The 15,806-nt window shown below is 38.7% G+C and overlaps 1 protein-coding gene across 2 annotated transcripts in view; it reads right to left on the bottom strand.

Moving 5' to 3' along the window:
• The window catches only part of ABCC4 (ATP binding cassette subfamily C member 4 (PEL blood group)), a 226,468-nt gene that overhangs the window by 25,103 nt on the left and 185,559 nt on the right, over positions 1-15,806 (bottom strand). For both annotated transcript variants that reach the window (XM_069467093.1, XM_069467094.1), the window contains 2 exons: positions 12,419-12,574; positions 3,179-3,268 (listed from right to left, as the gene is read on the bottom strand). In XM_069467093.1, coding sequence (XP_069323194.1) covers positions 3,179-3,268; positions 12,419-12,574 — 246 coding nt within the window. The remainder of the gene's footprint in view (positions 1-3,178; positions 3,269-12,418; positions 12,575-15,806) is intronic.

The raw sequence follows: 15,806 nt of genomic DNA, 5'->3' as shown, positions 1-15,806 counted from the left end.
ACACAGGGACCAAGAGTGACAACTGGGGAAATTTGAAACTATATTAGAAAACGGAATTACAGGTCAAATGCTGTGGTGCAAGCCTGTAATCCCAGCGCTTTGGGAAGCCCAAGCAGGAGGATCACTTGAGGCCAGGAGTTTGAGATTGGCCTGGGCAACACAGTGAGACCACATCACTACAAAAAAGTTTAAAAATTATCAAGTGTGATGGTGTACCCCTGTAGTCCTAGCTATTTGGGAGGACCACATGAACCCAGGAGTTTGAGGCTGCAGTGAGCTGTGATAGTGCCTGGGTGACAGAGAGAGACCCTGTCTCTAAAAATAAAGAAAATTAAAAAAAAAAAAAGTTTTTAAACCCACAGAAAGCAGTATTACATTACTTTTAAATTTCTGGAGTGAGATAACTATATTATGTTATGTAGGAGAACGTGCTTGTTCTTAGGAGGTATATACTTACATATTTAAGGGTGAGTTTCAACTCAATGAAAATGTCTGCAACTTACATTCAACCAATTCAGCAAAATATAGACAAGATTATGTAAGAGAGGAAGCAAATGTTACAAAATACTGTATTAACATCTGATGAATCCACGTGAAGGGTATTTGTGTGTTCAAAATACTATTTCTTTGAGTTTTCCGTGACATGAAGACTTTAGAATAAAAAATTGGGGACCTGAAGGCACACAGCCTGGGCTTGAGTCCTGCCTGGCTCTGCCAATTGGGGCAAGTTCCTGAACTTTCTCTATCTCAGGTTCCTAACTGGTAAATAAGGTCATATTATTATTATAGTTAAGATGTCTATCTTGTAACATTGTTGGAATATAAAATGAGCCAGTATATGTAGTGCTTAGAACAGTGCTAGATACAAAATAAGAGATCAGTAGACACTGCCTTTATTAACGACGCCGTCAGCTAGCTCTCTTTATGCACTGCTGTATTTTTGTTGATTGCATTTATCAGTGCCCAACATTTTATGAAATATGCATTTCCTTATTTTCTATCTTCTTATAAGAATTTATGCTCCAAGAGGGCAGGGACTTTATGCCTCTTGATGACTGCTCTACGTATACTTCAGAACATACAATGCCTACATAAAAGGCTTCCAATAAATATTTGTTAAATGTATCCATGAAGTCACAGTACATCTCCTTTTGTGACATGTCTGTTCTTATAAATTAGAAATGAAATCATATAGACATAGAATTTATATAAAATATCACTTGATTATTAAATGTTATTGTAAAAGAAATGTATTCCTTATAAAAATTAATTGGTCCCAAGATATAACATCACACCTTAACATATAGAAAGCTTTGGTTTCTACATTTTAAAAAAGTTAGAATTTTAGACAAACTGATCAAATAATTCTGTTTGAAACCTTGTACCTCAGTATAGAGTACTTCAGATTATTTTTAAGCTTAGAAAAGCAGTAAACTATAGAAAAACTAAAAAAACTGAGGCTAGTTCCAGGGTAATACATGGAAACCACTCACTACACTCTGCAGCCTCAGAGCACATGCATGCTCATTTCCACTTACTGCAAGCTCCAAATGCAGTTTAAATGAAGGTGGACCTTGGTATTATCTGCCTTCCACCACCTCATCATTTTTAGAATTCTGAGAGGCTACTAGATTTTATTTTAATTTTGGCTACCACAGATAAAGTAAGTATGAGTTACAGCCAAGTTTGTATGGTGGTTTTTAATAGGATTGTCTCCCAATTAACATTCCTTCACTGTCCATGGAGCAATGTGCTTCTAAAGCAATTTTACTATCTGAGAATCTGTGATGAGAAAAATCCCAAGGTCTGAAGCAAACAGAAAAATACTTTACTAGTAATTCTTGTTCTTTTAAGGTGTGTCACAATTTCACTATTAAACTTGTCCTGTGAGATCAGGAGCAGCGGGTCAATTAGCTTCCTTTACATTAGATGGTCAGCTGTCTCCTCTCCTCTTATCTTCTAGAATTTCATTGTAGAAAGACTCAGAAACTTAAATGGAATCAGAGGTCCACTATTTTCAAGTAGAAGAAGGTGAAGGAATTGATGCAATTTAGGAAAATAAAATCCACGCAGTTGCTGCAAAGCAGGGTGGATGAGTAGACTTGGCATGGACGTGCCTTCAGAAACAAGAGTTGCTGGCAGAAACTGTCAGGCCTACAAATCTGCTTGCTCACAGTCAAAACTCATCTATAAATCAAAGATTTCAGAGCTACTCCTGGAAGGGCAACAATGACAACAACATTTACAACAATAACAATGGTCAGGAATTGGTCACTGTGATTATTATTTTTTTTTTTAAAGAAATAAGCTACAATTCTCTGAAATGAAGAAATCAACCATTCCATACGTATTTATTAAATGCTCACTTTTAAAAAGTATGAGACTGAGCTAGAACCTTACAATAGGGTTCCCATCGTCAAGTTGCTTAGAATTAATTTGCAGAACTAGGCTGAACATGAAAATTCATTAGTGTTAAAATATATAAACGAACAGCACCTTTGCATCCATTCCATGCAGGGGCAAAGAAATTCCAAGAAGTGGTCCAAAGGGAACCATTACACAAATAATAGACAATAGTTTAGAAATCAATGTATTGGCATAAAAACTTAGCAAAACCTACAGAATGCTATTACCTTAATTTACTTTGCATCATTAAAATTACATGTTTGCCAATCAAGAATTATTATCACGTTCTAACTGTATAATATACCATTACAAACACTTTCTTAAAAAACTTCAAAGCACTTCATAATTATTTATCTTTCAGTTAATAATGAAAAACTATTGTCTTCACTTACAAGATGTTTCCTAAGAACAGAGCAGTGAAATAAATTGTACAGGACAGCTTAGTCACTGGTAGAATCTGAACCCATGACTACCACCTGTAGTTCAGTGCTCTGCTAAGGGCACATAAAAATATATATGGTTGTTTGGGATGAGATATAGGAGGAGAGTTAAAATGAGAATGTGAGACATTTTATTTTGGTTTCCACCATCATCAATATACACATTTTAAGTAGATCCATGTCCCCAATGTTCTCCTGGGGAGTGAACAAAGTTAGTTAAACCAATAAGCTCCGCTTAATTATCTGCAATGCTATAAATGTACATATATATATATATATATATATATGCACTGATGCTAACAAAGTAAAGATAATTAAATTTGATACATTACCTCATTTAAGGCATTCCATAGCTCCTCATCTGTGTGCTCATTAAAGGGATCCAGGTTTTTCCTCATTGTTCCAGTAAACAAAACAGGTTCCTAAATGCCCAAAATAGTGAACGTCATTACCGTAGCCTCTTTTCATTTTATTCCAATGCTAACTTTCAGAATAGAATTAAAATACAAAAAACCAAAATTCACAATAATCATTAGTTATAGGGTTGCAAATGCCTGTTTACAAATTAATTTTCCATTTTACAAAGTACTCTGGAAAATATCTTCCAGACCACCGAACACTAACAAAAGAAACGGCTGCAGTGTACCATCTTAGGAAGAAAATGAGGAAGAAAAAGGAAGATCTGGTTTGCACAAATGCTTTTCCTGGTAATAGCTGCTTAAACAGGACATATGAGGATATAATTATTTGAGAAAGTTTCCATCAAGAGAGCTGTAGAAATTGTGAATCCTGGTGATACTGGAAAATACCAAAAGCATGTTTAGTTGAAGTTTGTGCTTCAAGGCAAAATTGTTAAGTATTTTCCAATTTGCACTGAAGAATAAATTAGGACATTTTCTCCATGAGTGAAACAGTTGTCTGGGATTGGGAATCTCTCCACACCTCAGAATGGGACATTCACAAAATGTTACTAACACAAAGAAATGATAAATGCCTAAGGTGCTGGATACCCCAATTACCCTGATTTGATTAATTCACATTGTATGCCTGCATCAAAACATCACATGAAAAAAAAAAGGAATTGGTTAAAAAATAGTATAATATATAGTTATTAAGTTAATGGCAATAAATTTCACGCCAAAAAAAAAAAAAAAAAAAAAAAAGGAATGGGACATTCAGATCTTTGTCCAGAAGAGATATAAATGAATGGGGTCCGTGGCACCTGTATCCCGGATGGCCTCTGCTTCTGCATCAGCAAATCCCCACATTATCTCGTCTGTGCATCAGGGTAACACGCCTCACAGGACATCATTATTAACTAAAAGAGCCGGGTAACATGAAGCCCACCGAGAAGCACATCACAACAAAATCATTTTAACTCCAATAGCTGTTCCTATGCATCTGATCAAGGAGCCCACGATGGAATGGCTCTTGGCCTCCTCCTGGATTTCAAGAGAGAATCTTGTACAGAAGCTTATGCAGGATGTTTAAAAGTTTTATTAATTTTTCTAGCAACCCAGGCCACAAGGCTAAGAGCTTTTTCTTGCCCACCTGACTACTTTCAATGAAGGTGGCAGAACAATGGGATGCCCAGATGGGGGAAAAGGAGATGTGACGAAGATGGGACTTCCACAGGTACGCAAGAACTGCTCCAGGGAACCACCAGCCTCAGATCCTACCTGTCCTTGGGGCTGGACTGTTCCCCCACTTCTCAAAAGATTGAGGAGGAAGACTCCTCACTGGCCATGAAGGGTGACACTAATTATCTCAGTTTTAAGACTGGTGAAGGGAAAATTGACATAGAAAACAGTGTGACATCAAAAAATATGTATCCCTTAGCAAACTCCAAACATTAAAAAGACACTGAAATGGGCACTTTATTTGCACAAAGGTGATTAAGTGGCCCATATGCCCTAAAAGCATTGAAAAAAATATTACTGGTCATATGATGTTTCCAAATGATTACTGAATTGAACTGAAAAATTACAAGAGCCACATTTGCAGTCTCCCATTAAAACTACTGAATTTAGGATCAAAGACCAAACAACCGTCTAAACAATGGTGGGAATTTCTGGGAAGGGGAATAACCATCATTCTACTTATTTCATACTAACAAAAAAAGAAAAAGAAAAAAAAAAACCTTACTCTTTGTAGTTATCAATTTAAATAATCCAACTAGCTGGGTAATTTCTCCTCCTTTCATTGTCTATACAAGGTTCACAAAAACAAGTGACCAGGTGAGGAAGGCTGCCACCCACGGTTCTTTCTCTCTCTCTCATGCTCCTCCCATCTACCGAGAGGGCTCTAATTGCAGACAGTCTTTTCTATTCAGGGGCCAAAACTGAGAGGCTCTTTGAGTATGGATGTTTCAGGAGATAAAGGGGATGAAAGTGGATAGGCTAAGGAGTCAGCTTTGAGCCTATCTGGAGCAGGGAGAGGTTGGTCTGTTTACTAACGTCCATGACAGTTCCAAGCAGGCATGGTGGCTCACACCTGTAATCCTAGCACTTTGGGAGGCTGAGGCGGGAGGATCACGTGAGGCCAGGTATTTGAGAACAGCCTGGGCAATGGCAAGACCGCATCTCTACAAAAAATAGGAAAATCAGCCAGGCATGGTGGCACGCGCCTATAGTCCCAGCTACTTGGAAGGCTGAGGCAGGAGGATCGCTTGAGCCCAGGAGTTTGAGATTGCAGTGACCTATGGTGACACCACTGCACTCTAATCTGGGCAACAAACACAGTGAGATCCTGTCTCAAAAAAAAAAAAAAAAAAAAAGACAGGTCCATTTGCTGTCCACCATAGCTCACATCACCTGAACTTGATTTCCCTTCAGTTTCCGCTCACAGAACAAAATCACACCAGGTAACAGGTCCAGATTTGACAGAGTATCCACCTGGGTTTTCACAGCACACTCCAGAGAGAAGATACCTAAGACAATCTCTGAAAAAACTCCTTTGCTGTTTAAAGCCTGATCTTTCTTCCTTTGTTAACCAATGAAAGGGTTCATAGTATTGGTACATTTAAGAACATCTGGGAACGGTGGTTTTGGTGGCTCAAAGCCACAGGCACAGGAACATATCCTTTAAGTCCGATCCTCTACTCCATGATCCAGCTCTTGCCTGTCACCTTCCTCACCTTGTTCCCATTAGGAAACTCCTAGAAATAGATGAATCTCTCCAAAGACTGGGAACTAAAGTGAGATTCTTCACATGACCCCTGAGTAGCTCACTCGTTAGCCCCCGACAATGTCTGCGGTGGCTTAAGGCTGTGCTCTAGGCACTTGACCTCAGACACTCTGCTCACTATCACCAAATCACTGCCGATCGCCATGAAAAACAAAATTTAAGTTTCAGCATTTCCCTCTGCCATAAGGGTCCCTAATTAAATCTATACTGTCAATTTAGAGGGAAATATTAGGCAATTACTGGTGTTTATATAGCAGTATGAGACAGAAGAGTTTAGTAAATAGGGTATTTTTCTTTGTTATGACATGCCAAATATATATTTCATAATGAGTAAAATTTCAATCAAAACTTGTTGAATGAGGAGAATGATTTAATAAAACATTAACTGATTGAAGCTATATTTTTCTTTAAAACCAGCAGGCAATTTGTTAACAATGTTTGTTTTAATATGCCAATGTGTTTTATGCCTGGTGTTCATTTTGGTTTCTACGCATTCTACTTTCATTCCCTTGCCAAATAAGAAACCATTATATTATCTTCAAAAGGTAATAAAAGTGCTCATAGTAGACACATACTGCAAGAGCAGATAAGGGTCAAATTAATTATCATTTCTGATAGATATTATTATTTAATGCACCTACCTCCATGCAATGAAGTTCATAAACTAATCTTATAAATAAATGTTGTAAAACTGTTTGTAGGCAGAACAATTCAGAGTAGAGATTTATGGTAGGACATACAACCTTCATGTAAACAGACACAAAATTTATTAGGCTAAGTATGTTTTTTCTGAAGGTACATATTTAAATCTCATTTAATAAGAGTTTTATTTTAACCTCCGGTTAGCTGGGATGATATAGTCAGGAAAACAAATGATCTTGTGGAATGTAATATATTAAACGGGATTCTAGTATCAAATCTGGTTTTCGTTCAAAGTTCATGCTTTGTTTTTTATATCCTTGCTCCATATTCAATAGTAATTTTTTCCTGTGTTACTAACATAACAGAAGTTCATATTAGGCATGTGACCCAGAAATGGCCGCTCTGATTCAAAGTAGTTAGTGTAGTAAATTGATAAATCCTCAATACAACTGCAAGACTGAAAACTACAGTCTTCCTAGAGCTTTTGTATATACCACTGGAAGACAATCCTTCTATTATCTCAAGAAGAAACTCGGTACCCGCTAACCTTCTGATACTTAAAAACGACCTGGGACCAAAACAAAAACTCTACAAATAGTTACAAACGGGCAAGATGAAGCACAACACTTCACTTTACCCCAATCTTTTTGGGCTCCAAACCAGAAAACTTACATTCCCTAAAATACATATTGGACAGTAGCTACTACTGCTGTTTCCTGATGTCCTAAGAGCTGCATTTAACCTGAGGACCTTTAATAAAGGCAGCTCATCTCCCTAGCTCAAGAATGAGGGATCACCTGAACGCACTTTAAATCTTGGTTTCTTTCTTCTTCTTCTTTTTTTTTTTTTTTTTAATCCTGTAGCCTCCAAATAAACTGATCATCATCCATTCTCAAAAGAAAAGAACATTGTTTGCCAACAAAGGAAAAAGAATTTAAGTCATGTAAAGTCTTCTTTAGATACAAAAAGGTCAGCGGCTCCAGGGAGCAATTCCCTGGGCTTTAATGAAGATTTCAGTGTGCAGAAACAAAGGACCCACTGCATTAGGCCAGAATCCAATTGTATTCGTTACTAGTAACAGCATACTACCTCTTTTTCTCTTTGAGTTTTGTTCTCATAAAGAAAAAAAAAAAAAAAGGAAAGAAAATCAGGTAATAAAAAAGAAGTCTTAAAGAGACACAGCTCGGGTTAACCTTTTCAACCTATTGAAGTAAACTCAGGGAATAAAAATACCAACACAGCAGAAGACTTTTAGCAGCGGGCTGTTGAAAAAGTACCTAGCTTTTGCTTTGATACCAAAGGAATCTATTAAATATACAAAACGAATCTGTTTCGTCATGAAAAGGTTATAGCTGTTGATGTGTGCCCGCCCTTAGGGTGCCATCGTGAATGTTGAATTTGCATGGAATTACTTCTCAGTTGAAAACATTTTCTTTGTGCCAATAGGATAAGGGCTCTAGGTGTAAAATATCCATCCAAAAGTTTTGAAATTCAATTTTTCAGATCCTTGCAGATAAGCAAGCTATTCTCTGAACACAGTCTCACCTTGGTGTTCTCTTTGGGGAGTGCATTTAACCAATTTGGGTGATGAGCACAAAAGCAGCATACATTTCAGCTACCTGTTCTGTTTTCACTATTTGCTTCTTCTTGAAATTTGAAACACAGATTGAGAGTACAATCTTAAGGATACAGAATTTGGTTTTTCAAGTGATTCCAGCACTGGCCCATGACTGTGTATGTCACCATTCCTATGCCTTCCCACGTCTGTGCTGCTACCACTTAACCCTTAACTCTGAATTGTTCACGGTGGGGTTAAGAGTGCAGGAGGACCCTGAGCCATAAACTAAGGGGATGAGCCTGGAAGAGAGAGAGCACAGAAGCTGCTCTGCCCAGGGAAGGAAAGATGCAGGCCTGACTCACCTAAACCCACCTGCTCAGAGAAACAGCACCTGCTGCCCCGTTTGCTGTATTTGCTCCAAACTTCCTAGGTTCCCTAAATCAGGGTGCTGACAAGCACCCTGCTTCCCATTCACTCCAGGGAAGAGGGATGTATGCTTTCTGCACTGCAGATTAGGAACCTTGAGGCAACCTAAAGTGTGTGGAGTTCTCCCACCTCTGCAGCCAGCAAGACAATGTAAGACAAAGGGCTCTGCGCTCCCACAAGGTAAGGCTTGGACTATCTCCTCTCGAGGCTCGCTAGCCCATGAAACATAAGTGAATAGACTGTTTCTAAAATAATTTTCTTTTAGTGCTGAGTGTCACTTGAAGTTTTTGGCAAAAAAAAATATACCAAACAATTCAGTCTTTCAAAACTACCTATCTGTTCAATTGAGGAATAAAGTTCTGGGTCTTTTGACTTTGCTCTATATTTATGCTCTTTGGTTACAGTTTTTGGGAATCTTTTTTACGAGGAGTGGACCGAAAAACAATGGGTAAAATATCTGACATCACAGTGCTCAACAAACATTTATTAAAAAAAAATAATATTTGGAGTCTGATAGTCCTGAGTTTTTATTCTACTACTTATTGGCTGTTTGCTTCAAGGTAAGTTATTATATAAATCTCCCCAAGCCTTCACTTCCTGCCTGGAAAATGGGGCTAAGACTACCCACCTTGCAAGGCTGCTGTGAGAATCGCTAATATCAATGAGGCTCCTTGCGTGGGGGTGACAGGCAGCAGGAGCCCAGCCAAGCAGGGAGGACAGTGAGGCACACACAGTGTTTTGCAAACTGCAGGTGCAACCAACGGATCATGAAATCAACTTTGTGCCTTGTGGCCATCATTTTGTGTTTTTATGAACTAGAACTGAATGGCTATAATAGAAAATATTAGAGCACAGAAGCACAGGGTAATATTGTTTTGTGAAATTTTTGCTTCTGTGCGTGTGCCCACATGTGGCCACATGGAATCATACCACAATGTGGAGCTCTTATTGTAGTTGCTGGCAGTCCCTAGTAGAGTGTGTAGGAGCTCAGGATCTGGAGTCGGGAATCGCCCTGCATTCCATTTGAATCCTGGCTCTGCTATTTACTTGTTAAGTGGGTGACGCTCTCTGTGCCTGGGTTTTTAAATCTGTCAAATGAGGATGAGATAGAATTGCTGGAAGGATTAAGTGAGAGATGGAGGGAAAAAAGCTAAAACATGGTAAGGGTTCCAAATATGTAAGGAATTATTACTACTTGTGTAACTTCTCTGGGACTGCAACAAGCACTAGGGCAACAGAAATGAGAGGGGCAGCCTCTGTCCTCACGGAGAGGCAGAAAATAGCAAGGGACATGGACAGGGCTGAGAGTCAGCGTCAGCGTCTGTGCGGGGAACTGCAAATCATTAGTGGGGTCCAGGACAGTGGTCAGGCACATGGGATGGGAGCCAAAAAACATAACAAAGTAACAGTCTCACCTTTTGCTCCTTATGGGAAAAACATTAGATTTCTTTCTTAGGTTTCTCCCTATTGTATGCTTTCTTTTTTCTGCTTCATTATTTAAATTTATATAAATAATTTGGTATCAAGAAAATGATCAAGGATCACAAAAACATAAATGGAAATTAACGAGCAAAGTCTTCTCGAATGTGTTATCATTTTTACTTAAGTAGCAATGATACCTGAAGGTCCACTACCCGAGTCCTTGGTAATAAATAGTTACTAAATAGAACTAGCATTCCTAAGAACCAGGTATAGGACGGACCACAATTTCCATCCAGTTAAATCTTCACAACAAATCTGTGAGGTAGTAATTACCAGACCTGGTTTAAGGATGAGGAAACTGAAGCTTTGGAGGCTAAGTGACTTCATCAAGGTCACCCAGTTACATCAGGCAGCACCAGTATAAAAATGTGGGTCATGCTGACACTCAGTACATGCTCTGAAAGAATCTATCCCAGGCTGTCTCCCGAGTGATTTCCTGGGACCCTTTATACATTGCGCAGTCTCTCTAGACCATGTTTCTTTTATCAAGCAGCATTGTGCCTTGGAGACAAAGAAATATAAAGTTCAAAAAATAAAGGTTCTGTGTTTACAATGCTTGCTGATCCTAATCTACGTGGACACAAAGCTTAGCACTGTTTTGTAAGCATACTCTCTGGAGTCTATATAGGGAGCATTTGCTCAAAAGGAGGGTGGAAACTTATGGAACAAAACCAAAACCTGGTGATGTCAAGGTATATTTAGTCTCTGCTCAGATGTGCTTCCAAAACATTACTGGAAGAGCCAAGAATCATCTAACGTTATTTCTTTATTTCGAGTTCCTTTATGTACACAAGCACACAACCATTTCTTATTAAGAAGCATTAAAAGTAAATGCAAGGCACGATTCTAGATCCTTTCATCCAAGGATATGAAAGTACTTTATGCCCATTATCTCTGCAAAGTAAATCTCATTTGGCCCATTTTTGAAATGGGTACAACTTGGGAATTTAAACTCTCATTACCTACTGTAACCACTAAGTCAAGCTTCTAATAGCCAGAAGGATCATGTGCTGAAAATTTCTTCCCATTTTTACTAAAAGGGACATCTCTATGTTTAATTGTTAAAACATGGTGGTAAAATACACACAACATAAAATTTACCACTACAACCATTTTAACGTATACAGTTCAATAGTGTTAAGGACATTCACATTGTTTTCCAGTCATTAATACCATCCATTCACAGGAATTTTTCCATCTTAAAAAAACTGAAACCCTATATCCATTAAACCAGTGGTCCCCAACCTTTCTGGCACCAGGGACGGGAAGACAATTTTCCACGGACCCGGGAGGGTGGGAGATGGTTTGGGGATAATTCAAGCACATTCATTTATTGTGCAGTCAAACCTCTCTGCTAATGACAATCTGTATTTGCAGCCACTCCCCAGCATTCGCACCACCGCCTCAGCTCCACTCCGATCATCAGGATCATCAGGTGTTAGATTCTCGAGAGGAGCTGCAACCTAGATCCCTCACATGCACAGTGTATAGCAGGGTTCGCCACTGATCAGACAGGAGGCGGAGCTTATGTGGTTATGCAAGTGATGGTGGGAGTGGCTGTAAATACAGATGAAGCTTCACTCACTGGCCCTCCTGCTGTGTGGCCTGGTTCCTAACAGGCCAGGGGTTGGGGACCACAGCATTAAACAATATAACCCCTCATCCCCACCTTCCCTCAGCCCCTGGCGACCACCATTCTACTTTCTGTCTCTGTGAACTGAACATCTCTTCATCACTACTGTACCCCCTCCCTGCTTAAAATCATTTACTGATGACTAGATTCTAAAAGTTTCCCCAAAGCATCCAAAAGCAACATAATTCTCACAGCCCCATGGTTTCACAGAAAGCCCTCAATGGAGATAATCACCTTTGAAAGGGTAGCTTTATTTCCTACGGCAAAATTCCATCAAGACACTTAAAATCCATGTATCTCTATAGAAACCTTGAGTGCTAAACAAACAATTTATCATTTTGTTCTCAGAATTATTTGGTTATCAGTGGATAAAACTGTGGCACCTGGGGAAGTTTGAGTCCAGAAATCTATGTGGGTAAGTTATTAAATCTCACACACACACACACACACACACACACACACGAAAACAAACGAATGAACAAACAAGCCCTAGCATCTGACGAAAATACCTGCTGTTAAAAATGTGTTCTATTGGGGGGGGAAGGATCAATCCTTTCACCCCATAAAAAAAAGGCAATAAAATTAAAGCAATTAAATTTAGCTGCCCTATAAAAGGAGCACGTGATGACGCTCTAACTTGCATACCTGAGGAATGATTGACATTTTCTTCCTTAAATCGTGAAGTCCAATCTCAGTTGTCAAGATCTTATCAATCCAAATTTTACCTTCAGGTTCTGACATTCTAAAAAGGGCCGCAATGAGGGAACTTTTTCCAGCTCCTGTTCTTCCCACAATGCCAACCTACGGAGAAATACAGGAGGAGGGATTAAAAAATAGCAGTATGTACCAAACTTAGGACGAAATCTTTTGATTTTTGAAGATGAATTAAGGAAGTTCTTTATGGAGTGTAATCTAAAAGAGTTTCTCAACCCCAGCACTATTGACATTTTGGGCTGGATAATTCTTTGTTGTGAGGGGCTATCCCATGCATTATGGGATGTTCACCATATCCCTGGACTCTACCTCCTACCTGCCAGTAGCATACCCCCAAATAGTAACAACCAAAAATGTCACTGACAAATGACTTTTTAAGGGCAAAACTGCCCCTAGTTGAGATACAACAGTCTAAAGAAGAGTTAAAAATAACAGAATCAATCTAGTAGCCAGTGAAAAACCAGCAGTAAGTGGCCAATAAGGCAATTTTTAAATTAGTGTTACTTTTAGGGTCTGAGTATTTTGAACCTGGAGAATTTCTTCACAGAGATGTTAACAATGCAAATCAGAAGTGTTATACAAGAACAAGTATTCATTTTTCCAGAGTTGTATCATTTAAGATGAATTAGTCTTTGGAAGACAAACTCTGCATATTAAATATCTGGTTATGTTCTGTCCTAAAAGGAAACAAATGTCTTAAAATTATCAAATTAGAGTCTCCGCGTCTTAAAAGAAAGTAACCAGTAGGCAAAATATACATAATGAGATCAACAACAACATAAATGACATTGGCTATTTATATGGGGCCTTTCATCTGAGCAGTTCAAAAGGCGTTTTACAAACCAATTAATACTTACAATTGCCCCTTGGGAAACATTTGTATCAGGTATCCTTCCTCTTATTAAAGTCAAAGCAGAGAGAAATGAAGTGCACTGACAATAAGATCAAAGAATCAACATAATGCAGGTAATGTGGTGGTCAGGAATGAAACTGCTCTGCAGAAACTGGCTTTCAGATGTGTGCATTTAGACCTGTACACAGAAACTGGCCTTTTTACCACTGACCTTGCCCGACTGTAAACTCCCTGGTGGGAGCTTCCTAAGGAATGGACATTGTTCATATTTAGGAATCTGGAATCACTGAAGGCCATAAGACATGCCTTCAATCATTTGTAAATGAATAAATTTTAAAAACTCACTACTTTAAAAAGAAAGGAAATAAACTTTACTGCATACTGAATATGTGCTGAGAATTTTACATATTATCTCATTTGAATACCTACACATTTTAAAAACAATCTGTAAAATCGATAATGGCATTTCAAAAAAGACTTTATCTCTATAAGATTAAGTATAAGAAAAGTGGCTTTAGCTATTATCTTTGGAGCCCTTTCCAACATTACGGTAAGTTCTAATTTACGTTTTACAAATGGGCCTTTTTCTGTACACAGGTCCTAGTGCATATACATATGTATGTGGCTTATGTGGGTTTCTGGGCATCTCTAGGTGTTCTCGTGTGTAAGTCACCACACATCAAGACACAGGCAAATGCTGCGTTTGTGAGAATGTCGGGACACTCACAGGCTATCAGCTCTATGGGAAACGGATCCATTTGTGCACACCTGGACTTTGTAGGCTATTGGTAGAGGGCCAAGAGGGGCCCCTCAGATGGAGGGACACTGAGGGTCGAGTATGACCATAGGACTGTAAGCTCCAAATTCAAGTGAGGATAATTAAAAAAAAAAAAAAAAAAAAAAGGAAACTCTAAGAAAATGTGGCTATAGCTATTCCCTGTACTGTTCAAAGTCACAAAAACTACAAAGTTTTCTACAGGTCACCAATGAGTTGAATCAAATGGCTATGGAGAATATCACCAATATCAGTTAAGTTTATATTCACAACACCAAAGAGACACTCTGAGGTTGTCTTATTTTAGGTGCTCTGCTACTGCTCCTTTATGTTTCCCAACTAGGCCAAGATCACTCACTTTGGCTGTTAGACATTTGTATTCTCTTCATACATTAAAGTCTACCTGATCAATACCCAATGCTCCACTCAAAACAGCTCAGGTTCAGATGTCCCCATTTTAATCTTGTAACTTCTTCCCCAAGTTCATGGGCTCAAATCGCCCACTTTCAGCTCTCTCTACTAGTACCAAGCCCTGAAGATATGACTTCTTCTGTTTCATGACTCAGTCTCCTCATTTTAATTCCCACAGCCATCACCTGAGAACAGGCTGCATTAATCTTTTAAAAAAACAAAACAAATTCTTTGCCTAATTATAATCAGTGCCAATGAATTTGAAAAGTAAATCAGTACTAGCCACGACCACAGCACTTTGATAGAAGCCTTATTACATGTTGATGCAATTTCTTTTTGAACTTGAGGGGGTGTGTGTGTTCCTAAAGAAACAAACTCATATATTTAAACAAAATGAGTTTAATACGAACATATTGTAATCTGTTTTCACTATTTCACAAAAAAAATTTATTTTAATGGCCACATAATATTACAGTATATATGATCATTTATTTAACAAATCCACTATTTGTGGATGTTTAGGCTATCTCTAATACTTTGCTATTACAAATAACACCATGTTAAAGATCCTTGAAGCTAAATCTTTGCAAACAACCTTAACTATTCCTTAAGGTAAATTCTTAGATGTGGAATGGCTGAGAAACAGGTATGAACATTTTCAAAGGAGTTCTGCCAAACCACCCTCCAGAAATATGATACCAATTTCTACTCCTACCCGATTCCCTGCATATTCACCAACCTGGGTGTTATAACTTTGTTTTAACTGACATGAGTTTGATTCCAAAAAGGGAATCACTTTCCCCATTACGACTTGCTAGGAGGACTCAAGAGCTCCTGGCTTCCTGCCTACTGTGTCTTCTCACTGTGATTCCTGTACACTCAGTTCTCAGAAGAAACATCCGAAAGATGGCTCTGTGCCTGACACTGTGCCCCAGGAAACCTCCTCTACAAAATGGTACCAGTTACCCCTTCCTAAAACCTGAGCTCCGTGACTCTGCTTCCTTGGGGTTACTGGGGTGTGCGTTATATACCTAGTAGTGTGCTCCCCTGTAAAGTCTGCAGTTCCCTAATTCTTCACCCACGTGCAATTGTGACATCCTACTGTTGCTCACGGTGATCCCCACGTGAATGCCTTTGATGTGCATCTCTACCTGCCGAATTCCTAACCACACATCAAAGTCTGGACCAAATGCCTAATTTTGTGAAAATGTACAACCTGTTCCCTCATGTGGATCTTTCCTAACCCTAATGGGTGTCATGTCACTTTTTTCTAAACATCC

Source organism: Eulemur rufifrons, chromosome 4 (assembly GCF_041146395.1).
Source record: "Eulemur rufifrons isolate Redbay chromosome 4, OSU_ERuf_1, whole genome shotgun sequence".
NCBI lineage: Eukaryota > Metazoa > Chordata > Mammalia > Primates > Lemuridae > Eulemur > Eulemur rufifrons.
This window is presented reverse-complemented; position numbering and strand designations above follow the sequence as displayed.